The following is an 18,242-nucleotide window of genomic DNA, read 5'->3' on the forward strand; positions in this document are numbered from 1 at the left end:
GCAAAGTGCCTGCAGAAGAGCTCCATATCCAGCACAGCCCAATTAGTCATAAACTGGAACTGTGTTAAGGAGGCAGCGGCTTTAGCCGCTTAGGATCGGTGATAGTCATAGAAAACCGAGCCCCCATACTTGTGACCCAAATCAGTAACCTGATACAAATAGGCGTCCAGCTCCTCCCTCTTATTAGGCTGCGCCGAGCAGATGACGTCTCTGAACAAGCTAAAAGCGAGAACAAATTCTGGAATAGACAGCTTGCGATTCAACCTGGCATCTTTAGACTTCATCACCACTGACACCTCCCCGCAATCAATGGTTCTGTGCTCACTAGCATCGTGGGAAGCTATGAGGATAGATGCCAGGTTGACTTCTTTGCCTGCCAGTATATCCCTCCTGATATTTTCTGCCACAAAATGAGCTGGGACAATGGCCGGCGGAGTAGAAGACATACCTAGGGAACCTGCCAACGGCCCCGATACTGCCGACATGGTCGCTACTGACTGCGGCGAGGTGGAGGCCCTGGACTCCAGCTCCACGACCCTGTGCTGGATGTCCGCTACCGAGGCAGCCAGACTCCCCATAGTGGCATTTAATTGAGCCAGTGATGACTGGATAGAAGGCACTACCTGGAACCGGGCTAGATACCAGTAGCCTATAAAGTTCGGCTTTCCTGGCCGAAGCCGGGTGACTAATGCCCCTTCTACTTAATTCGGCCACCAGTTTTGGAATTGTCCAGCTCCTCAGAGATCCATGACCAGCCAGACCGGAAACCATGGACCCGGAGATGGACGAGGCATCGTTGATGTCTGAGGCCTGGGACATGTTGACCGCGCTGTACACCTCTACGTCCTGGATAAGACCTGAGGACAAAACCTTTGTTACTTATGCGGACCCAGGTGTGTCTAGGACAACCCGATGGGCCCTTTTTTTTTTTTTTAAAAACCGCCCCTAGATTCTGGCCAGCCTAACGAACCTGAATTGATACTCACCTGGTTATGGAATTTGGTGAAAATGACAACGATACCGTACCGGAGGCTCGTACCACCAATTGAGGTGGAGGCCTTGCTTATGGAAAACTGCTGGCACCAAAACCCCAAACGTGCTGCCGTATAAACAAAGAACAAGTATGAAAATCTTTTTTTTGGCAACAATGCTGAGGACAGAAGAGCCAAAATACTAGGACGACGTGCCCCCTGGGCGTGCTGCTAGGTCAAGCATGCTGCTATGGGCGGAGGTGTGCCAAGATTGGTGAAACAAAAAAAACCCTAGGACGTACTTAGACAGGACACCATGCCACCGGGGCGGCTGACGCGACATTGCCTGAACGCTTCAGACAAACGTGTAACAAGGGACAAGAAGACAACCTTTGACGCCACAAAGCCTGAACGTTTCAAGCAGACGTACCACAAAAGACAAGGTGACCCCCTAGATGTTTCAGGAAAAATCATGTGCCACCGGGGTGGCTGACAGAATGGCGCCTGAACGTCTCAAGCAGACGAGCAACGAGGGAGAGAGAGAGGTATGACCACCTGGATGTGCCACGAGGAACCACCTGCCATGGGTGTGGTGGACATCACATATGGAACATGTGAAAGTGCCTGCGGCCCAAACCCCCCTGACACATACCATACCCGTATAGAAGACAGGACGTATTACCTACTGCAAGTAATGAATCCTTGAGCCGGAGTGGAGCGACCGATAACCGACCAGAAGCAGACACTGCAATATGATGATGCAAGACAAAAAAGGTAAAGTTTTTTTTTTTTTTTTTTCAGAACACCGGCACTGCTGCTCCCGCACGGAGAGCCCAACAACGCCGCTCTAGAGCAGGAAAGCAAAAGACTCTAGAATCTTGCGATATACCATATGACACTTACAGCCAGAAAAAAGGTGACTGGGTAACCGCTCCCATGAACACCCAGCCACGTACCCCACCAAGTGCACGTGCTGATGCGCATGCGCCTCTGTCCCAGTGGCCACATATAACCAGGAACTATGGAACCCCACATAGGTCTGCCGACTGATATCCGAAATAGAAGAGCAAGGACCCAAATGTAAATTCCCATTCCCACTCTGTGACGTACCATTACGTCCCAGGCTGGTCTTTAATACCCTGTGCCATAATAGAACGTCACAGTAATGAAGCAGGGTCTGAACCCTGCCGTTCCAGCACCAGACAATAGCAACTGCGGCATCTGAGTGGAAAGGCAATGGGAGGGAGTCCCCTCTGCTCTAAGCACATCGCTCTTAGAACAGAATCGTGGGGTGCCAAGGACTTGGCATGGCAACCAGGGAACTTCAAAGGACCCTAGGCCTCCCATATCCTGGCCACTAATACATCCTGCCTTTCAAAATTACTATGCACTGGAATACAGAAGTGCAACATAAGTGATCAAAGATTGCAGGTTCTAGTCCTCAGAGGGGACTAAAAAATATATATATGTGGTAACAACATATATGCAAGCGCAATTACATCTTGCTCAACAGTAATCATAATCTACAGGTATATCACCAGGAACTGTCGGCTATCTTGACTATTTAGTAAAAGTAATAACGTTGTACTATGGAGCCAGCCGGTACTTTGAACAACATTGTGGGCGGGATTCCCAACACGGTGCGAGCGTTACCAAGGGGTGGAGCCGCAGAGCGTGCCTAGCAACCGGCATATGCGGCTGCCCCCGGAACGCCCGCCCGCACAAACAAGCCCACGCTGCCCGGCAACGGCATCCCCGCAACGTGCCTGCCCGCGGTAAGAACATGGCCAGCCGAGCGCTGCCCCCCCCTGGGGTGAGGACCCGACACGCCGTGCGGTCACCATGTTGCCGCACCGGCATCGGATACCCCCCGCTTACCTGACCGACAGCACGCGACGAGCCGACGCCGACCAATACTCACCCAGACCGAGACAAAAAAGAGCGGGACGTGCAGGAGTCAGACGTGAACCAGAAGTACCAGGTAACTGGCTGCACGTCCCGTCCCTTGCACTCCGTGGGTCTTATAGCCAAGGGGCCGGGGCCTATGCCCCTCCCACAAATACAGGCTGCACGGCAGCCTTAACTACATATATATAAATATATCTATAAAAACATTTAACAGTTGGACATGTGCCCTTTAAGACCCTCACACGCAACGGGTATGCAGCATATGTAGCAATATTCCACAGCAGCAAAATCCACACCATATGGTTATCTGAAGATAACTTGACATGCGGTTTTTAAATTCGCATCATGCCAATTTATTTGCAGTACAAACTGTGAAATCTGCGTAATTTCTGCAATGAATTATGCAACACAATACATGTTGCATAATTCATTGCAGAAATGACGCAAATTTCAGTTTGTACTGCAAATAAATTGGCATGATACGAATTTAAAAACAGCATGTCAAGTTATCTGCAGATTTTTTGAAGAAAGTTTTGCAGTGTGCAAATCAGATTTGACATTTTTTTTAGCCACATTGCTCATGACACATGTGGTCATACTCAAGTATAAAGTATATTTAAAGAAAATGTGTCACCCAAATATTTTTTCTTCCAGTTAAAGGGCTTCTGTCAGCCCACTAAACCGTTTTTTTTGTTTTTGTTTACTAATAATCCCTATACTGCGAGCTCTGCATACATAAGTTAAATAATCATTTTGGTTCAGTAGAATTTTATAAAAAGCTATTTTTAAAATATGCAAATTACCTTGCTACCAGCAAGTAGGGCGGCTACTTGCTGGTAGCAGCTGCATCCTCCGATCCTAATGACGCCCCCTCCGCATTGTAATTGACAGGGCCAGGGAACGGAATCGTTCTCTGCTGGCCCTGCCTGTTAAGCATTTAAAATCTGGCGCCTGCGCCGCGGCCGTACGTATCTTCAATCTGCGCAGGCGCACTGAGAGCCGGCCGCTTGCTCCTCAATGCGCCTGCGCCGGGTGTAGATGTGACGTCATGGCGAGTGGCCGCCTCTCAGTGCGCCTGCGCAGATTGAAGATAGGTACTGCCGCTGCGCAGGCGCCAGATTTTGAATGCTAACAGGCAGGGCCAGCAGAGAACGATTCCGTTCCCTGGCCCTGTCAATCACAATGTGGAGGGGGCGTCATTAGGATTGGAGGATGCGGCTGCTACCAGCAAGTAGCCGCCCTACTTGCTGGTAGCAAGGTAATTTGCATATTTTAAAAATAGCTTTTTATCAAATTCTACTGAACCAAAATGATTATTTAACTTATGTATGCAGAGCTCACAGTATAGGGATTATTAGTAAACCAAAAAAAAAAAAAAACGGTTTAGTGGGCTGACAGAAGCCCTTTAAAACCAGATAGTAACACATCTCCTATTTTTTCACTGTATTTCCTGAACAGGATTATGGGGGCTGCCATCTTGCCTGAGGTGTTCTCAACAGCATTTAGAAAGCATTAAAGAAATTGCTTTACGGCAGCCCGATGGTCCATAGACACCATTATTCTAATCCTGCCAATGATGATATTATTATAGATAAGCAGGTAACTGTAGTAAAGTGATCTGTACAGACCAAGAAGTGGTGTCTATTATTAGGCTTATGTTTTTTGTTTAACTATAGATAGACATGGAAAATGAAAAATATAAAAAATTCTTAAAAAATGTTAAACATAAATTCGTGAGTTAAACAATATGTCATTTTCTGATGACACATTTCCTTTAAAGGAAATTTACATCTTTGTGTATAGATAACTGGACAGATGAAAAGAAAACTAATCAATGTAGATCAGTTGGATAGACATGTCAGTCCAAAACCAACACAGGATGACATGGAAACTTTTCCTATTACAATGCATTTTAGGTTTAATATTCGCGAACATTAAATTTTTCTATAGGCATCAAGATTTCTATGTATAACAACATTTTATAGATCTTACCTCTCCCAAAGAAAAATAATGGCGAGGTATCTGGGAATCAGGATATACATTTTCTAAGTACCAAGAAAATGGTTTGCATTGAAGTTTGAATCTCAAGCCAGCTCTTGAAGATATGTCCCCATAGTCTACTTTAGTCACTCCTGAAAATATAAGATGTACTACAATTAGCTTGGTATCAAATGCTAACCATGAGCTGAAAGGTAAGGCCTTGTCTGCTTTAGCTAGGTGTAAATTTAGATGTATGTTTGTAGAAGAGACATTATTTGTTGCACTGTTTCTGTTGTCGTAACTATTTTCAACCTTATGAAGAGAGCCAGAAGGCTGTAATAAAAGTACCTGGAGGAGGAAAGCATGGATTTTGCAACATGTACAGCTGGTGTGTAATACTGCTGACACCTGGTTGCCACGGTCGGGGATGGGGACACATGCACAACACATATGGCACGTCATCACTGGTTCATGTGCAAAAGCCTTCTGATGTTTTGTGTAGATACTGTTTGCCTCCCTAGTCTTGAATGTGATGTCCAAATTCACTAGCAGTATAGAATGGATCACAACATACCAGTTCCCCTCTGTGCACCTCTTGCTATCATTCCAGTTCGTCATTTTTCACACAAAGACCAGGATTCACAACATTGAACACTGCTGACATCTCAGCCTAGGCGGGTAGCGAGCGATCTGACAGAGTGAAAAACCAAGGACTCTCAATTCAAGGATTCTGTCCACCTCAGTTTGCTGAAAGTGACAATAACTGTCACATCAAGGCATAACACAATCATCCCACATGATTTTTTTAGATTTCATGTAGCTAAAAAAAAACTCTTTGCTTTCAAAAAGGCTTTTACACTCTTCCAAATGCCACAGATTTAAGCTAGGTGCTTGAAAATGTGGTTATTTGCAGACCTTAACACCTGCTACATCCTCGATTGGCATAAGTTTACGGCTTCTCCCTTATTGTGTTGCAATTTGAATGTTGAGGAGTGTATATGAAGCTAAAGGCTATATGACATTCATACGATCCAAGGTAAAGAAAACAGGCATGATTTTTTTTATGTTTTTTGTCCCAAAATCAAAGTCCAACTGGTGGATACCAAAAGCAAAATAATATATTGTATATTTGGTTTTATCGTTTTTAAACATCTTGTTAATCTTATTAATTTATGGTAACAAGAAGTAGGGAGCAGACTGAAGAAAATATGCTGCATGATCACAAAACCCAAGTTTTCTTTTGTTTTAGTAAAAAAAAAAAAAAAAGGAGATCTGAATAGAAGCAGTCAACACAAAACCAGAGTCATAACTATAGGGGTGCAGAAGCAGCAGCAGCTGCAGTTGGGTACTATGATGCAAGTGTGCAATAGCTTCTATGACACAAAAGGAAGCATCAGTTTTCATACAGTGACACTGTGACCATTATCCTTGCATTATGGATCTGTGTTACTTATTCACATGTATGGCATTAATAAGCACATATTATTACAACACAGTGACACTGCTGTAGTCAATAACCTAATCATATGACTCCACATTATTATATACGTTATGCACCATTACTTTTTCCATAACCCATTCTGTGATATACTGCAAACACACTCTTTATTATAAATGTATGGTGTGTGCTTTATCCCAGCATTGTGACATCACCAAGATTATCCATGTGCTTTTAGTAACGACTTGTGTGCTGTAAGATCACTATCTGATCAATGAGCATTATAATGACGTATTGTATCTAGTGTTGAGAGAATACATGCATCTGAAGAGGAATTCGATCTGAATTTTTAGGAAAAATTTGATTCACAACGAATCTGAATTGCCTGGTGATTTGTTGTAACAAATCGATTTTTTCCCCAAAATGGCGGCTATATGTGTTACAAATGAAAGTAAGAAGCCCGGGAACAAGGGATCCCCCATAATGCAGTGCCCAATTAGCCATTTTCCCTCCCTGTTAGTGTTACAAGGACTCAGGTGTGAATAGGAAGCAGGTGTGTTAAATTAGGTGTTATACCTCTCACACTCTCATACTCGTCACTGGAAGTTCAACATGGCACCTCATGGCAAAAGAACTCTCTGAGGATCTGATAAAAACAATTGTTGCTCTATGTAAAGATCGCCTAGGCTATAAGAAGATTGCCAACACCCTGGAACTGAGATGCAGCTTGGTGGCAAAGACCATACAGCATTTTAAAAAGACAGGTTCCACTCAGAATAGGCCTTGCCATGGTCGACCTTGCACATGTTCAGCATCCGTATCCAGAGGTTGTCTTTTCAAAATAGACATATGAGTGCTGCCAGCATTGCTGCAGAGGTTAAAGAGGTGGGGGGTCAGCCTGTCAGTGCTTGTACCGTCTTCTCTTTACTAACTATTGCATAGTTGTTAATGTGTGTGTTCATATGTGTGCCTTCAGCACCATCTAGTGACCTTTAGCTGTAAGTGCATCTTCTGCCTTGTTAAACTATGCATATTCATTAGGTCACCTGACTTCCTGCTCACAGTGCTTTCCGGGAAAGAGACAGGCAACTTCTTCCTTTTCCCTTCACCTCATGGAAGGAGCAGCTGCACATTGTGTGTCTCTTACTAAAGCATCGTCGGTAAGGGATTAATTAATGATTTTGCATAAGTTTTGTGTACATTGTGCTGTATATTCAGTACTTGTATGTTCATTTTCTTATAGTTTACCTTATCTACTGCCGGTTAATAAAAACCACAGACTACAGAAACAAGTCTCATCTTTTTAACTAGTAGAATGGTGATATCTGCCTGTTGAACTGCATATAGACCCCAGGGGTACATGTTGTGAGAACAGAACAGTGCTCATACCATACACCCAGAAGGAAGCTTCTTCTAAAGATGATGCACAAGAAAGCTCGGAGTTTGCTGAAGACAAGCAGATTACTGGAACAATGTCCTGTGGTCTGATGAAACCAACAAACTTATTTGGTTCAAATGGTGTGAAGCATGTGTGGCGGCAACCAGGTGAGGAGAACAAAGACAGATGTGTCTTGCCTACCGTCAAGTATGGTGGTGGGAGTGTCATGGTTTGGGGTTGCACGATTGCTACCAGCTGTGGGGAGCTACAGTTCATTGAAAGAACCATGAATACCAAAATGTACTGCGACATACTGAAGCAGAGCATGATCTCCTCCCTTCGGAAACTGGGCCGCAGGGCAGTATTCCAACATGGTAACGAACCCAAACACACCTCCAAGAAGGCCACTGCTTTGCTAAAGAAACTGAGGGTAAAGGTGCTGGACTGGGCAAGCAAGTCCCCAGACCTAAACCCTATTGAGCATCTGTGGGGCATCCTCAAACGGAAGGTGGAGAAGTGCAAGGTCTCTCTCTAAAATCCACCAGCATCATGATGTCATCATGGAGGAGTGGAAGAGGATTCCAGTGGCAACCTGTGAAGCTCTAGTAAACTCCATGCCAAAGAGTTAAGGCAGTGCTGGAAAATAATGGTGGCCACACAAAATATTGACAGTTTGGGCACAATTTGGTCATTTTCACTTATGGGTGTACACACTTCTGTTGCCAGCGGTTTAAACATTAATTGCTATGTGTTGAGGTATTTTGAGGGCACACCAAATTAACACTGTTCTACAAGCTGTACACTGAGTACTTTACATTGTATCAAAGTGTCATGTCTTCAGTGTTGTTCCATGAATATCTATAATAAGATATTTACAAAAGTGTGAGGGGTGTACTCACTTTTGTAAAATACTGTATGTCTGTGCTAAACTTTAATGTCTCTATTTCCCTGATGGGTTTATGGAGTATTTATGAGGAGACCACAGAGGGAGAAGTGGCAGCAGCGTTAGGAGATTACAGAGTAGTGATGTGGCAGCAGCAACAGGAGACAACATAGTGGCTCAGTAACATAGTGGGGGAGGTGGCATCAGGATGAGGAGACTAAAGAGTGGCCCAGTGAAATAGTGGTGATGTGGCAGCAGCATGAGGAGGCCACAGGAGGTGAATTGGCAGCAGCATGAGAAGACGACAAAGTGGCCCAGTGACATAGTGTTAAGGTAGCAGCAGCATGAGGAGACCACAGAGTAGAGATGTGGCAGCCGCATGAGGAGAACAGAGTGGTGATGTGGCAGCCGCATGAGGAGACCACAGAGTAGTCATGTGGCAGCAGCATAAGGAGACCAGAGTAGTGTTGTGGCAGCAGCATGAGGAGACCACAGTGTGGTGAGGTGGCAGCAGATGAAGATAGTGGCTGGCAGTAGGAGCACCTGGCAGCAGGTGAGGCATCAGCTGGGTGGCAGCATCAGAATAGTAGCTGAAGCAGGTAGCCAGAAGAAACAGGTCTCTTTTGTCAAAGTGTTGGTGTGGCACCATGGATGATCTAGTCTGATGCATCAGGCACTGGTATTTGAAAATCCTGGCCTGATTCATCTTCACAAAGGTCAGTTTCTCCACATTTTGGGTGAAAAGGCGAGTTCTCCTTTGGGTAACTATGGCCCCCGCAGCACTAAACACCCGCTCTGATGCCACACTGCTGGCCGGACAGAAAAGCTTGTCCAGGGCAAACTCTGCCAGTTGCGGCCACAAATCGAGTTTGGCTGCCCAGTAGTCCAGGGGATTTTCGATGTGGGGTGGCAGGTTGCACTCCAAGTATGCCACAACCTGCTGGTTCAGGTTCTGCTGCTGCTGGTGAGTAGTTTCTTTAGTAGGCGGGTGAAGAAAGCTGCTCATCAGCGACTCTAGACTTAAGTTGCTGCTGATGGAGCTAGTACTGCTCCTGCCCCCTCCCCCAAAAGCCATGTGAGTGTAACGTGAGCGCAGAGGGCCCCCCCCAGTCAGACTTGCGTGAGGATGGGCGATGGCGCACATAGGCAGCGGCTAACTGACTACATAGGATGTAGTTCAGTTTGTCCTCGCTCTCAGCGGGTGTAAAAAAGGCCCCCATTTTCGACCGGTAGCGAGGTTCTAACATGGTGGAGAGCCAGTAGTCATCCCTTTGCCGAATGGTGACAATTCGGCTGTCACTACGCAAGCAAGTAAGCATACATCGAGCCATTTGTGCAAGTGACTCGGAGGGACTCCCTGCCTCCATCTCCACTGCATACTGCCATGGTGTGTCTGAGTCCTCTGCCTCATCGTCCTGTAGCTCCTCTGGCTGGTCCTGCTCCTCCTCTCCTGTCACCTGTGTAGAAAAACCACCCATTTCGCTACACATTGCTTGTGCTCCAATGTCCTCCTCCTCCTCTAGTTCAGCCCCCACAGGACTCATGTGGCTGTGAGATGTAGTAGCCAAGTCTCCTGTCCCCTGGCCAGCCAGATTTAGCAGCATCTGTTCCAGGATATGAAGCAGTGGATTGACACTGTTCATCCGTAGTACTGGCGGCTGACAAATAAAGTGGCCTCCTCAAAAGGCCCGAGCAAATGGGAGGTGTCACGCATGAGCTGCCACTGGCTAACATCGCAGTTACACAGGGGAGTACCTCTGTCCGCCTTTATCATTAAGAAATCGTTTATGGCCTCTCTCTGTTCATATATTCGATTCAACATATGGAGGGTGGAATTCCAACGGGTCGAAACGTCACATACCAGCGTATGTTGGGGGACGCCATTCTGCCGATGTAGCTCAATGAGGGTGTACTTTGTGGTGTACGAGTGGCTGAAGTGCATGCAAAGTATCCTGGAGATTTTTAGGATGTCTTGCAGATGGGGTGAAGACTTCAGAAACCGCTTTACAACCAGATTGAACACGTGCACCATGCAGGCAAACTAGGTGCAGAACAGCCGTGCCCTGCACATGTGGTATGCTGGAGGGGCACTGTGAATTGTCCATGCAGTGGAGGATGAGGACACGGTGGAGGATGAGGAGGCAGAGGCGGACATTGTCGCAGGACCAACAGCGTGACAATGTGGAGGGGGAAGCGGCATCACCTGGCCAAGTTGCTGGTGTGGCTGGACGGGAACCACATTTACCCAGTGGGCCGTAAAGGACATATATTGTCCTTGACCATAGTTACAGCTCCACACGTTGGCATTGCCGTACACTTTGGCAGACACCGACAGGCTCAAGGTCTGGCCCACCTTCTGTTCTACATATGTGTGCAGGGCTGGTACTGCCTAATTCGCAAAGAAATGACGGCTTGGGACTCTCCACCTCAGCTCGGCTGGTGGTCTACCCAGAGCACGTTTGGCTCCTCCCACTGCTGCCACCTTGCTGACTCACTGCCACGCACGCTGCCTTGCACGCAATTTGCCACCCTCTTTCCTGATGAAGCCCCATCTTCACCCAGTTCCCAAGTGCGATCATCATCATCATAATCCGCTACTGTCTGAAAGTCACTGAAGTCCCCCTCAACGGTCTCAGGGCCAGGAGCCTGACCGCTCACAACACCTGCTCCCATGCGACTTACATCATCACTACTTGCCTGTCTACTGGAGGAAGCGGCGAATGTCTCCTCCAGATCTTGGCTGGGCAGTAGCTGCTGACTGTCCTCTAGTAGCTCGTCCTCGCTGAAAAGTGGAGGCGAGACTATGGCATATAATACTTCTCGCCCTGAGGGAACTGAAAATGACAGAGGAAGGTTCAGGACAGGTGGGAGCACAGAGCCTGCGCCCGGCCCATGCCAATTAAGCGTCGTGTCAGAGGAACCCACCGACTCTTGGCTAGGGGTGATTAGTAGAACTACAAGTAACAGCACACTGCTAGTCAATTGCACAAAGATATAAGCAAATACTAAATGAAAAATAAGCTGCTTGGTGGCCATACTTACTGCAAGGGCAGTTAGAATCTCTTTGCGCATATAATTGATCAAAAATTGGTCAGGCCCATCTACCGAATGACAAGGTGGCTTCTCATCAGATGGGGCCTACTCTAACATGCCGCTCCTGGGCTTACAGACTACAATCTGGGCAAAGTAGCACCCAGCTATATCCTACACATGCCTCTCGCAGGCTGTCAGCCTGCAATATGGGCAAAGTAGAATACAGCTATACCATCTTTCTAATTAAAAGCACAACTGCCCTTGCAGTAAGTATGGCCACAAAGCAGCTTATTTTTCATTTAGTATTTGCTTATATCTTTGTGCAATTGACTAGCAGTGTGCTGTTACTTGTAGTTCTACTAATCACATTGTGTTTCAGCCAAGGAAGCGTGCACCTGCGTTCTAAAATTTACTTATTATGGAGGTGCTGGTTCGTTTGTTTTTCTTTCTTCTTGGCTAGGGGTGTCTGATGACGAGGTAGAAAACAGAGTCAACCATTCAAGCACCGCTGAGTTGCTGGTCAAGACATGACCGCTAAAAAGCACCAGGAGCTCAGGCCTCTCGCTGCGACTCCTACTGCCACCCCCCTCCTTCTGCTGCCTGCGACAAACATTTTGCCCACTGCCCGTTACCTTTGAAGGGCCTGTCAACTGTCAGTCTGACATACTGTATAATATTATTCAACTGTATCAACACCACCAGTGCATGCAAGGGTGTACTTCCTAAATTATAATCAACAAAGAGATCAAGTACCGATAATACCCAATATATCAAGATTTATTAAATATACATAAAAAACATACACACACATATACAGACACGTGGAAACAACATAAAGAGCCAGGGGCGACAGCTCATATAAATCCTATGATGTCACATACAACATAGAATGTGGACTACCATAAACAGAGCATGACCATCTACATATAGATATATATCTCCTCTCAATGAGTCCTAACAATCAAACATAATGCTGACCTAACGGGCATCCGGTATAACATGCTGCAAAGCTTACTAGCTACCACCCAAGCATTCCCTAAAAGTGGAATGGAAAGCACCATATACATCAAGGTCAGAACTGACACCAATCAGAGCTGTGTCCAGGGAATGTGGTATATCGATCTAAACCTCTCTTACCCGATGCCCCAGGTGTATGTGAATCAGGATGAGCTGTTGCTGGCTGGCGTGCCCCTCTACGTTTCGCGTTTGCTTCTTCAGGAGTCGTCCCGCAAGGCTCTATCCTAGGACTCCTGCTCTTAGGAACACTATGTGCGCCATTGCCCATCCTCACGAAGGTCTGACCGGAGGGAACCCTCTGCACTCACGATCCACTGCCATGACTTCTGGATAGGGGTGGTGGAGCAGGAGCAGGAGCAGCACCAGTTCAGTCAGCAATAACTTGAGTCTTCAGTCTCTGATTAACATGTTTCTTTACCTGCCTACTGAAGAAACCACCCAGCAGATGAAAGACATGGAGCAGAACATGAACCAGCAGGTGTTGGATTACTTGGAGTGCACCCTGTCACTCCACATCCAAGATCCCCTGGACTACTGGGCAGGCAAACTTGAATTGTGGCCGCAACTGGTAGAGTTTGCCTTGGGCAAGCTTTCCTGCCCGGCCTTTAGTGTGGCATCAGAGCGGTTGTTTAATGCAGCGGGGTGCATAGTTACCCCAAAGAGAACTTGACTTTCAAACACAAATGTTGAGAGATTAACTTTTGGCGTGGATCAGCCAGGATTTCCATACACTGGTACATGATGCATCAAACTAGATCAGGGGTCGGGAACCTCTGGCTCACGTGTTCCTCGGCCAGAACATTTTTCGAAGCGTTGGGAGGCACAGTAAGGCGAGAACTGCACTGTCTGTACTCACCTTCCCTGGCCTTCTTCCAGCCCTGCACTGTGTCCTGACACATACAGCGTCAGGACGTAGTGCTCATAGACATGCACTATGACCTGACGCTGTGCGCTGTCAGGTCACAGTACAGAGCAGCCGGAAGAAGACCAGGAAGGGTAAGTGAATCTGCCAAGAGGCAGTGCCATTCGGAGCTGGAGAGATAAGTATTTATTTAAATGTCTTATCTGAGGTCTGATTGGGGCTGATCTGAGGCTAATGGAGGGTGGGGAGGGTCGGATCTAAAGCTGGGGGGTCTGATGGGGGCTAATCTGAGGCCAGGGAGGGTCTGATCTGAGGCTGGAAGGTCTGATGGGGGGCTGATCTGATGCTATGGAGGGTCTGATTAGGGTCTAATCTGAGGCTGGAAGGTCTGATGGGAGTCTGATGTAGGCTGGGGGGTCTGATAGGAGGCTGATGGAGGTTGGGGGCAGATCTGAGGCTGAAAAAAAAGGTACAAAGGTAGGGAGAGTGAAAGTTGGGTGAACCCCTCTCTGGATCCCCTGGGATGAACTTGGCTGCCATTAACGCCAAATAAAGAACTAAATATATAACATTCTGAACATAAAAATTAGACTGCTATATGTGCCTGTACTATATGTAATATATACAGTTGCAAGAAAAAGTATGTGAACCCTTTGGAATGATATGGATTTCTGCAAAAGTTTGTCATAAAATGTGATCTGATCTTCATCTAAGTCACAACAATAGAAAATCACAGTCTGCTTAAAGGGATTCTGTCACCAGTTTTCAACCCTGTCAGCTAAACATATGCTGATGTTCAAGGCCTCATCACGATTCCTAATGTGGGCTTATAAGATCTCGCGCGTGCGCACATGCCTCTGCCTGATGCGCCCGTGCGGACTTCTCCATTTGGCTTCTTCCAGCGAAGTGCGCATGCGCCGGCACTTCGCTCAACCCCTGTATGCGCGAGATCTTACAGCAGGAGGACGGGGAGGGAGAGCGAGAGGTGGCACAGAGGATTAGGAGGCGGCGCAGAAGTCCGGAAAGGCGGCGCTGGGCACGAACGGCGGCGGGTGCGGCCGGCACCTGGCATCGCTTCACATCCCCTTGGGCACCTTATTTGTTTGACTGACAGGTTAGTAAAAGCTGTTTTTTAGCTAAATAAGCCCACAGACTACATTTATAAGCACACATTAGGAATCGTGATGAGGCCCTGAACATCAGCATATGTTTAGCTGACAGGGTTGAAAACTGGTGACAGAATCCCTTTAAACTAATAACACACAAAGAATTAAATGTTACCATGTTTTTATTGAACACACCATGTAAACATTCACAGTACAGGTGGAAAAAGTATGTGAACCCTTGGATTTAATAACTGGTTGAACCTCCTTTGGCAGCAATAACTTCAACCAAACGTTTCCTGTAGTTGCAGATCAGACGTGCACAACGGTCAGGAGTAATTCTTGACCATTCCTCTTTACAGAACTGTTTCAGTTCAGCAATATTCTTGGGATGTCTGGTGTGAATCGCTTTCTTGAGGTCATGCCACAGCATCTCAAATCGGGTTGAGGTCAGGACTCTGACTGGGCCACTCCAGAAGGCGTATTTTCTTCTGTTTAAGCCATTCTGTTGTTGATTTACTTCTATGCTTTGGGTTGTTGTCCTGTTGCAACACTCATCTTCTGTTGAGCTTCAGCTGGTGGACAGATGGCCTTAAGTTCTCCTGCAAAATGTCTTGATAAACTTGGGAATTCATTTTTCCTTCAATGATAGCAATCCGTCCAGGCCCTGACGCAGCAAAGCAGCCCCAAACCATGATGCCCCCACCACCATACTTCACAGTTGGGATGAGGTTTTGATGTTGTCTCCACACAGTGTTGTGTGTTTCTTCCAAACAACTCAACTTTGGTTTAATCTGTCCACAGAATATTTTGCCAGTACTGCTGTGGAAAATCCAGGTGCTCTTGTGACAACTGTAAACGTGCAGCAATGTTTTTTTTGGACAGCAGTGGCTTCCTCTGTGGTATCCTCCCATGAAATCCATTCTTGTTTAGAGTTTTACATATCGTAGATTCGCTAACAGGGATGTTAGCATATGCCAGAGACTTTTATAAGTCTTTAGCTGACACTCTAGGATTCTTCTTCACCTCATTGAGCAGTCTGCGCTGTGCTCTTGCAGTCATCTTTACAGGACGCCCACTCCTAGGGAGAGTAGCAGCAGTGCTGAACTTTCTCCATTTATAGACAATTTGTCTTACCTTGGACTGATGAACAGCAAGGCTTTTGGAGATACTTTTATAACCCTTTCCAGCTTTATGCAAGTCAACAATTCTTAATCGTAGGTGTTCTGAGAGCTCTTTTGTGCAAGGCATCATTCACGTCAGGCAATGCTTCTTGTGAAAAGCAAACCCAGAACTGGTGCGTGTTTTTTTATAGGGCAGGGCAGCTGTAACCAACACCTCCAATCTCATAGATTGGACTCCAGTTGGATGACACCTCACCCCAATTAGCTCTTGGAGATGTCATTAATCTAGGGGTTCACATACTTTTTCCACCTGCACTGTGAATGTTTACATGGGGTGTTCGATAAAAACATGGTAACATTTAATTCTTTGTGTGTTATTAGTTTAAGCAGACTGTGATTGTCTATTGTTGTGACTTAGATGAAGATCAGATCACATTTTATGACCAATTTGTGCAGAAATCCATATAATTCCAAAGGGTTCACATACTTTTTCTTGCAACTGTATAGTGCAGGCGCCAGTTTGTGCTGCAAAAATACAGCGCTCTAGATTTTTTTTTTTTTATTAAAGTGCAATTTCTATAACTTACCCCTAATATAGCAGTCAAATTTTTTAAGTATAACTGTCGTATTTTTTAGTTTTTGGAGTATTGGATTGTGGTGATTAATATCTCCTTGGTGGCCCTATTTAAACTTTTCACTGTGTATTCAATTACCCCCTAATTCCACATTTTTGTTCCCTGTACTGCCTACTTTTACCTGTGCTTAAAATAGGGTTGCTAGGCATGGTCGTCTATCTGTTGAAGAACGGAGGATGCAGAAGCAGGCTGCGTGCAAGGTCACATTACTGACAGCCAGGGACTAAGTAAATGATTAAAGCCAGGTCCTCCCCAGCAGCTGATAACAGTGCCTGGGCTGTGTGCACTTCTCCCAGTCCCTGTGCTTGGCAGACGCTCCCTCACTCAGCAGAGCTGGAGAATGCAGAGTTGGAGCAGAGCAGACAAGGGAAAGGAGATCTGCCATATGCTTAGTGTATAAATGAAAGCAACATGTGGTAAGAGGACCCCTTTGTGCTGCAGGAGATTAACCCTTTAGGGGGGAGGGCTCTGGTTACTGACACTTTTGGGGGGCTATTGTTACTGGCTAGTAAGGGCAGGCGGGATTAGCCTCAGGGGGAGGGCAGTGGCGGCCATCTTAACTGAATAGTGAAATTGCAGTTTTATGCAGACTGGTTGCAAAGGGCTGAATCTCATTAATATGGGGTAAGTCAGTCTAATAGTAACTGATTCTGGAATATCATGTTATTAGTAACTACATATATGAAAATTGAAATTAGGGTCTAAGTGCGACAGTTATCCTTTAAGTTGAGAATTTTGTACGGCCCGCAAACAATGTTACAAATATCCAAACATATATGCTTACAGCGGTACAATTGATTTGTATGATACTATATACAATCAGTGACATGGTGTGGGAATTACCTGTGGGAGATTGTGTCCCATAGCTTTTTCGCACATGCATCATAGGCAAGAGTATTGCCTTGGTATTTTTACTTGTACTGTGGTGCGCATTTTGAGGACGTTTGCTCCTTGTGTATATGTTTACAACAGTGCAACTAATCTGTATGGCAATTGATGAATTTAATGACATGGTGTGGTAGCTACTTATAAGACAAAAAAGGCCTGGATTATAATGTGTAATATTGGTTTAAAAATACACCTCTGCGCTCCCGTTTTACAAATCCTATGTTGTATCCTGCTAACGCTAGCAGGATGCCGCTGCTGGATATGGATTCCAGTCCCCCTGATAGGGCTGGCAGTGGAATAAAAAAAAAAAAAAAAAAATAATATATATATATATATATATATATATATATATATATATATATATATATATAGTCGGAAACGGACAGCAACTCCAAAGGTACAAAAAATAGAAATTTATTGGGCCACAGTGGAACAGAGGCGACATTTCGGCTCAAAATCCAGAGCCTTTCTCAAGCATCAAAACACAAGTGTAAGTGCACATATATAAATGGGTGTACATGATTGGAACATACCAATAATCAATATTAACAATTAGTGTATACAAGAATAAATTAACAGTGCATGGTACATATAGCAGTGACAGCATATAAAAACAAATCCAGTGATACATGATTATGTATACGATTTACAGCAAATTAATGTAAACTGACATAATCCAAAATATAAATATAAGTGGCTCCAATATATATCAGCTGCTTCAAATATCTTTAATGACATTACATAAAAACAAGGAGGAGCAAGAGGGGACGATGGTCACATACCGGACTGTGTTCCGGCAGAAAATCTCTTTCAATAACATATATCTATAAGGAGAACCCTGTTTGTGGCAGCTTTAGGAGGCGTTATTGGGGCGGCATTTGGTGCACGATCGGCACGGAGGTGCGGATCTGGCTCATACTGCATGCCCAATATAGGGTACCATGACCCCTTGATAGGGTGGTGTGGTTCCCTTGTTTCGCCTCTATTTTGCCACGTATTATATGTATTAAACCAACTATGGG

At 45.6% G+C, this 18,242-nt stretch overlaps 1 protein-coding gene across 1 annotated transcript in view; it reads right to left on the bottom strand.

The window, feature by feature from the left end:
- GALNT1 (polypeptide N-acetylgalactosaminyltransferase 1) overlaps positions 1-18,242 on the bottom strand; it is a 616,072-nt gene that overhangs the window by 95,888 nt on the left and 501,942 nt on the right. Inside the window, exon 9 of the mRNA XM_040431282.1 lies at positions 4,872-5,011. Within this exon, the coding sequence (XP_040287216.1) occupies positions 4,872-5,011 (140 nt within the window). The remainder of the gene's footprint in view (positions 1-4,871; positions 5,012-18,242) is intronic.

Source organism: Bufo bufo, chromosome 5 (genome assembly GCF_905171765.1).
Source record: "Bufo bufo chromosome 5, aBufBuf1.1, whole genome shotgun sequence".
Taxonomy (NCBI): domain Eukaryota; kingdom Metazoa; phylum Chordata; class Amphibia; order Anura; family Bufonidae; genus Bufo; species Bufo bufo.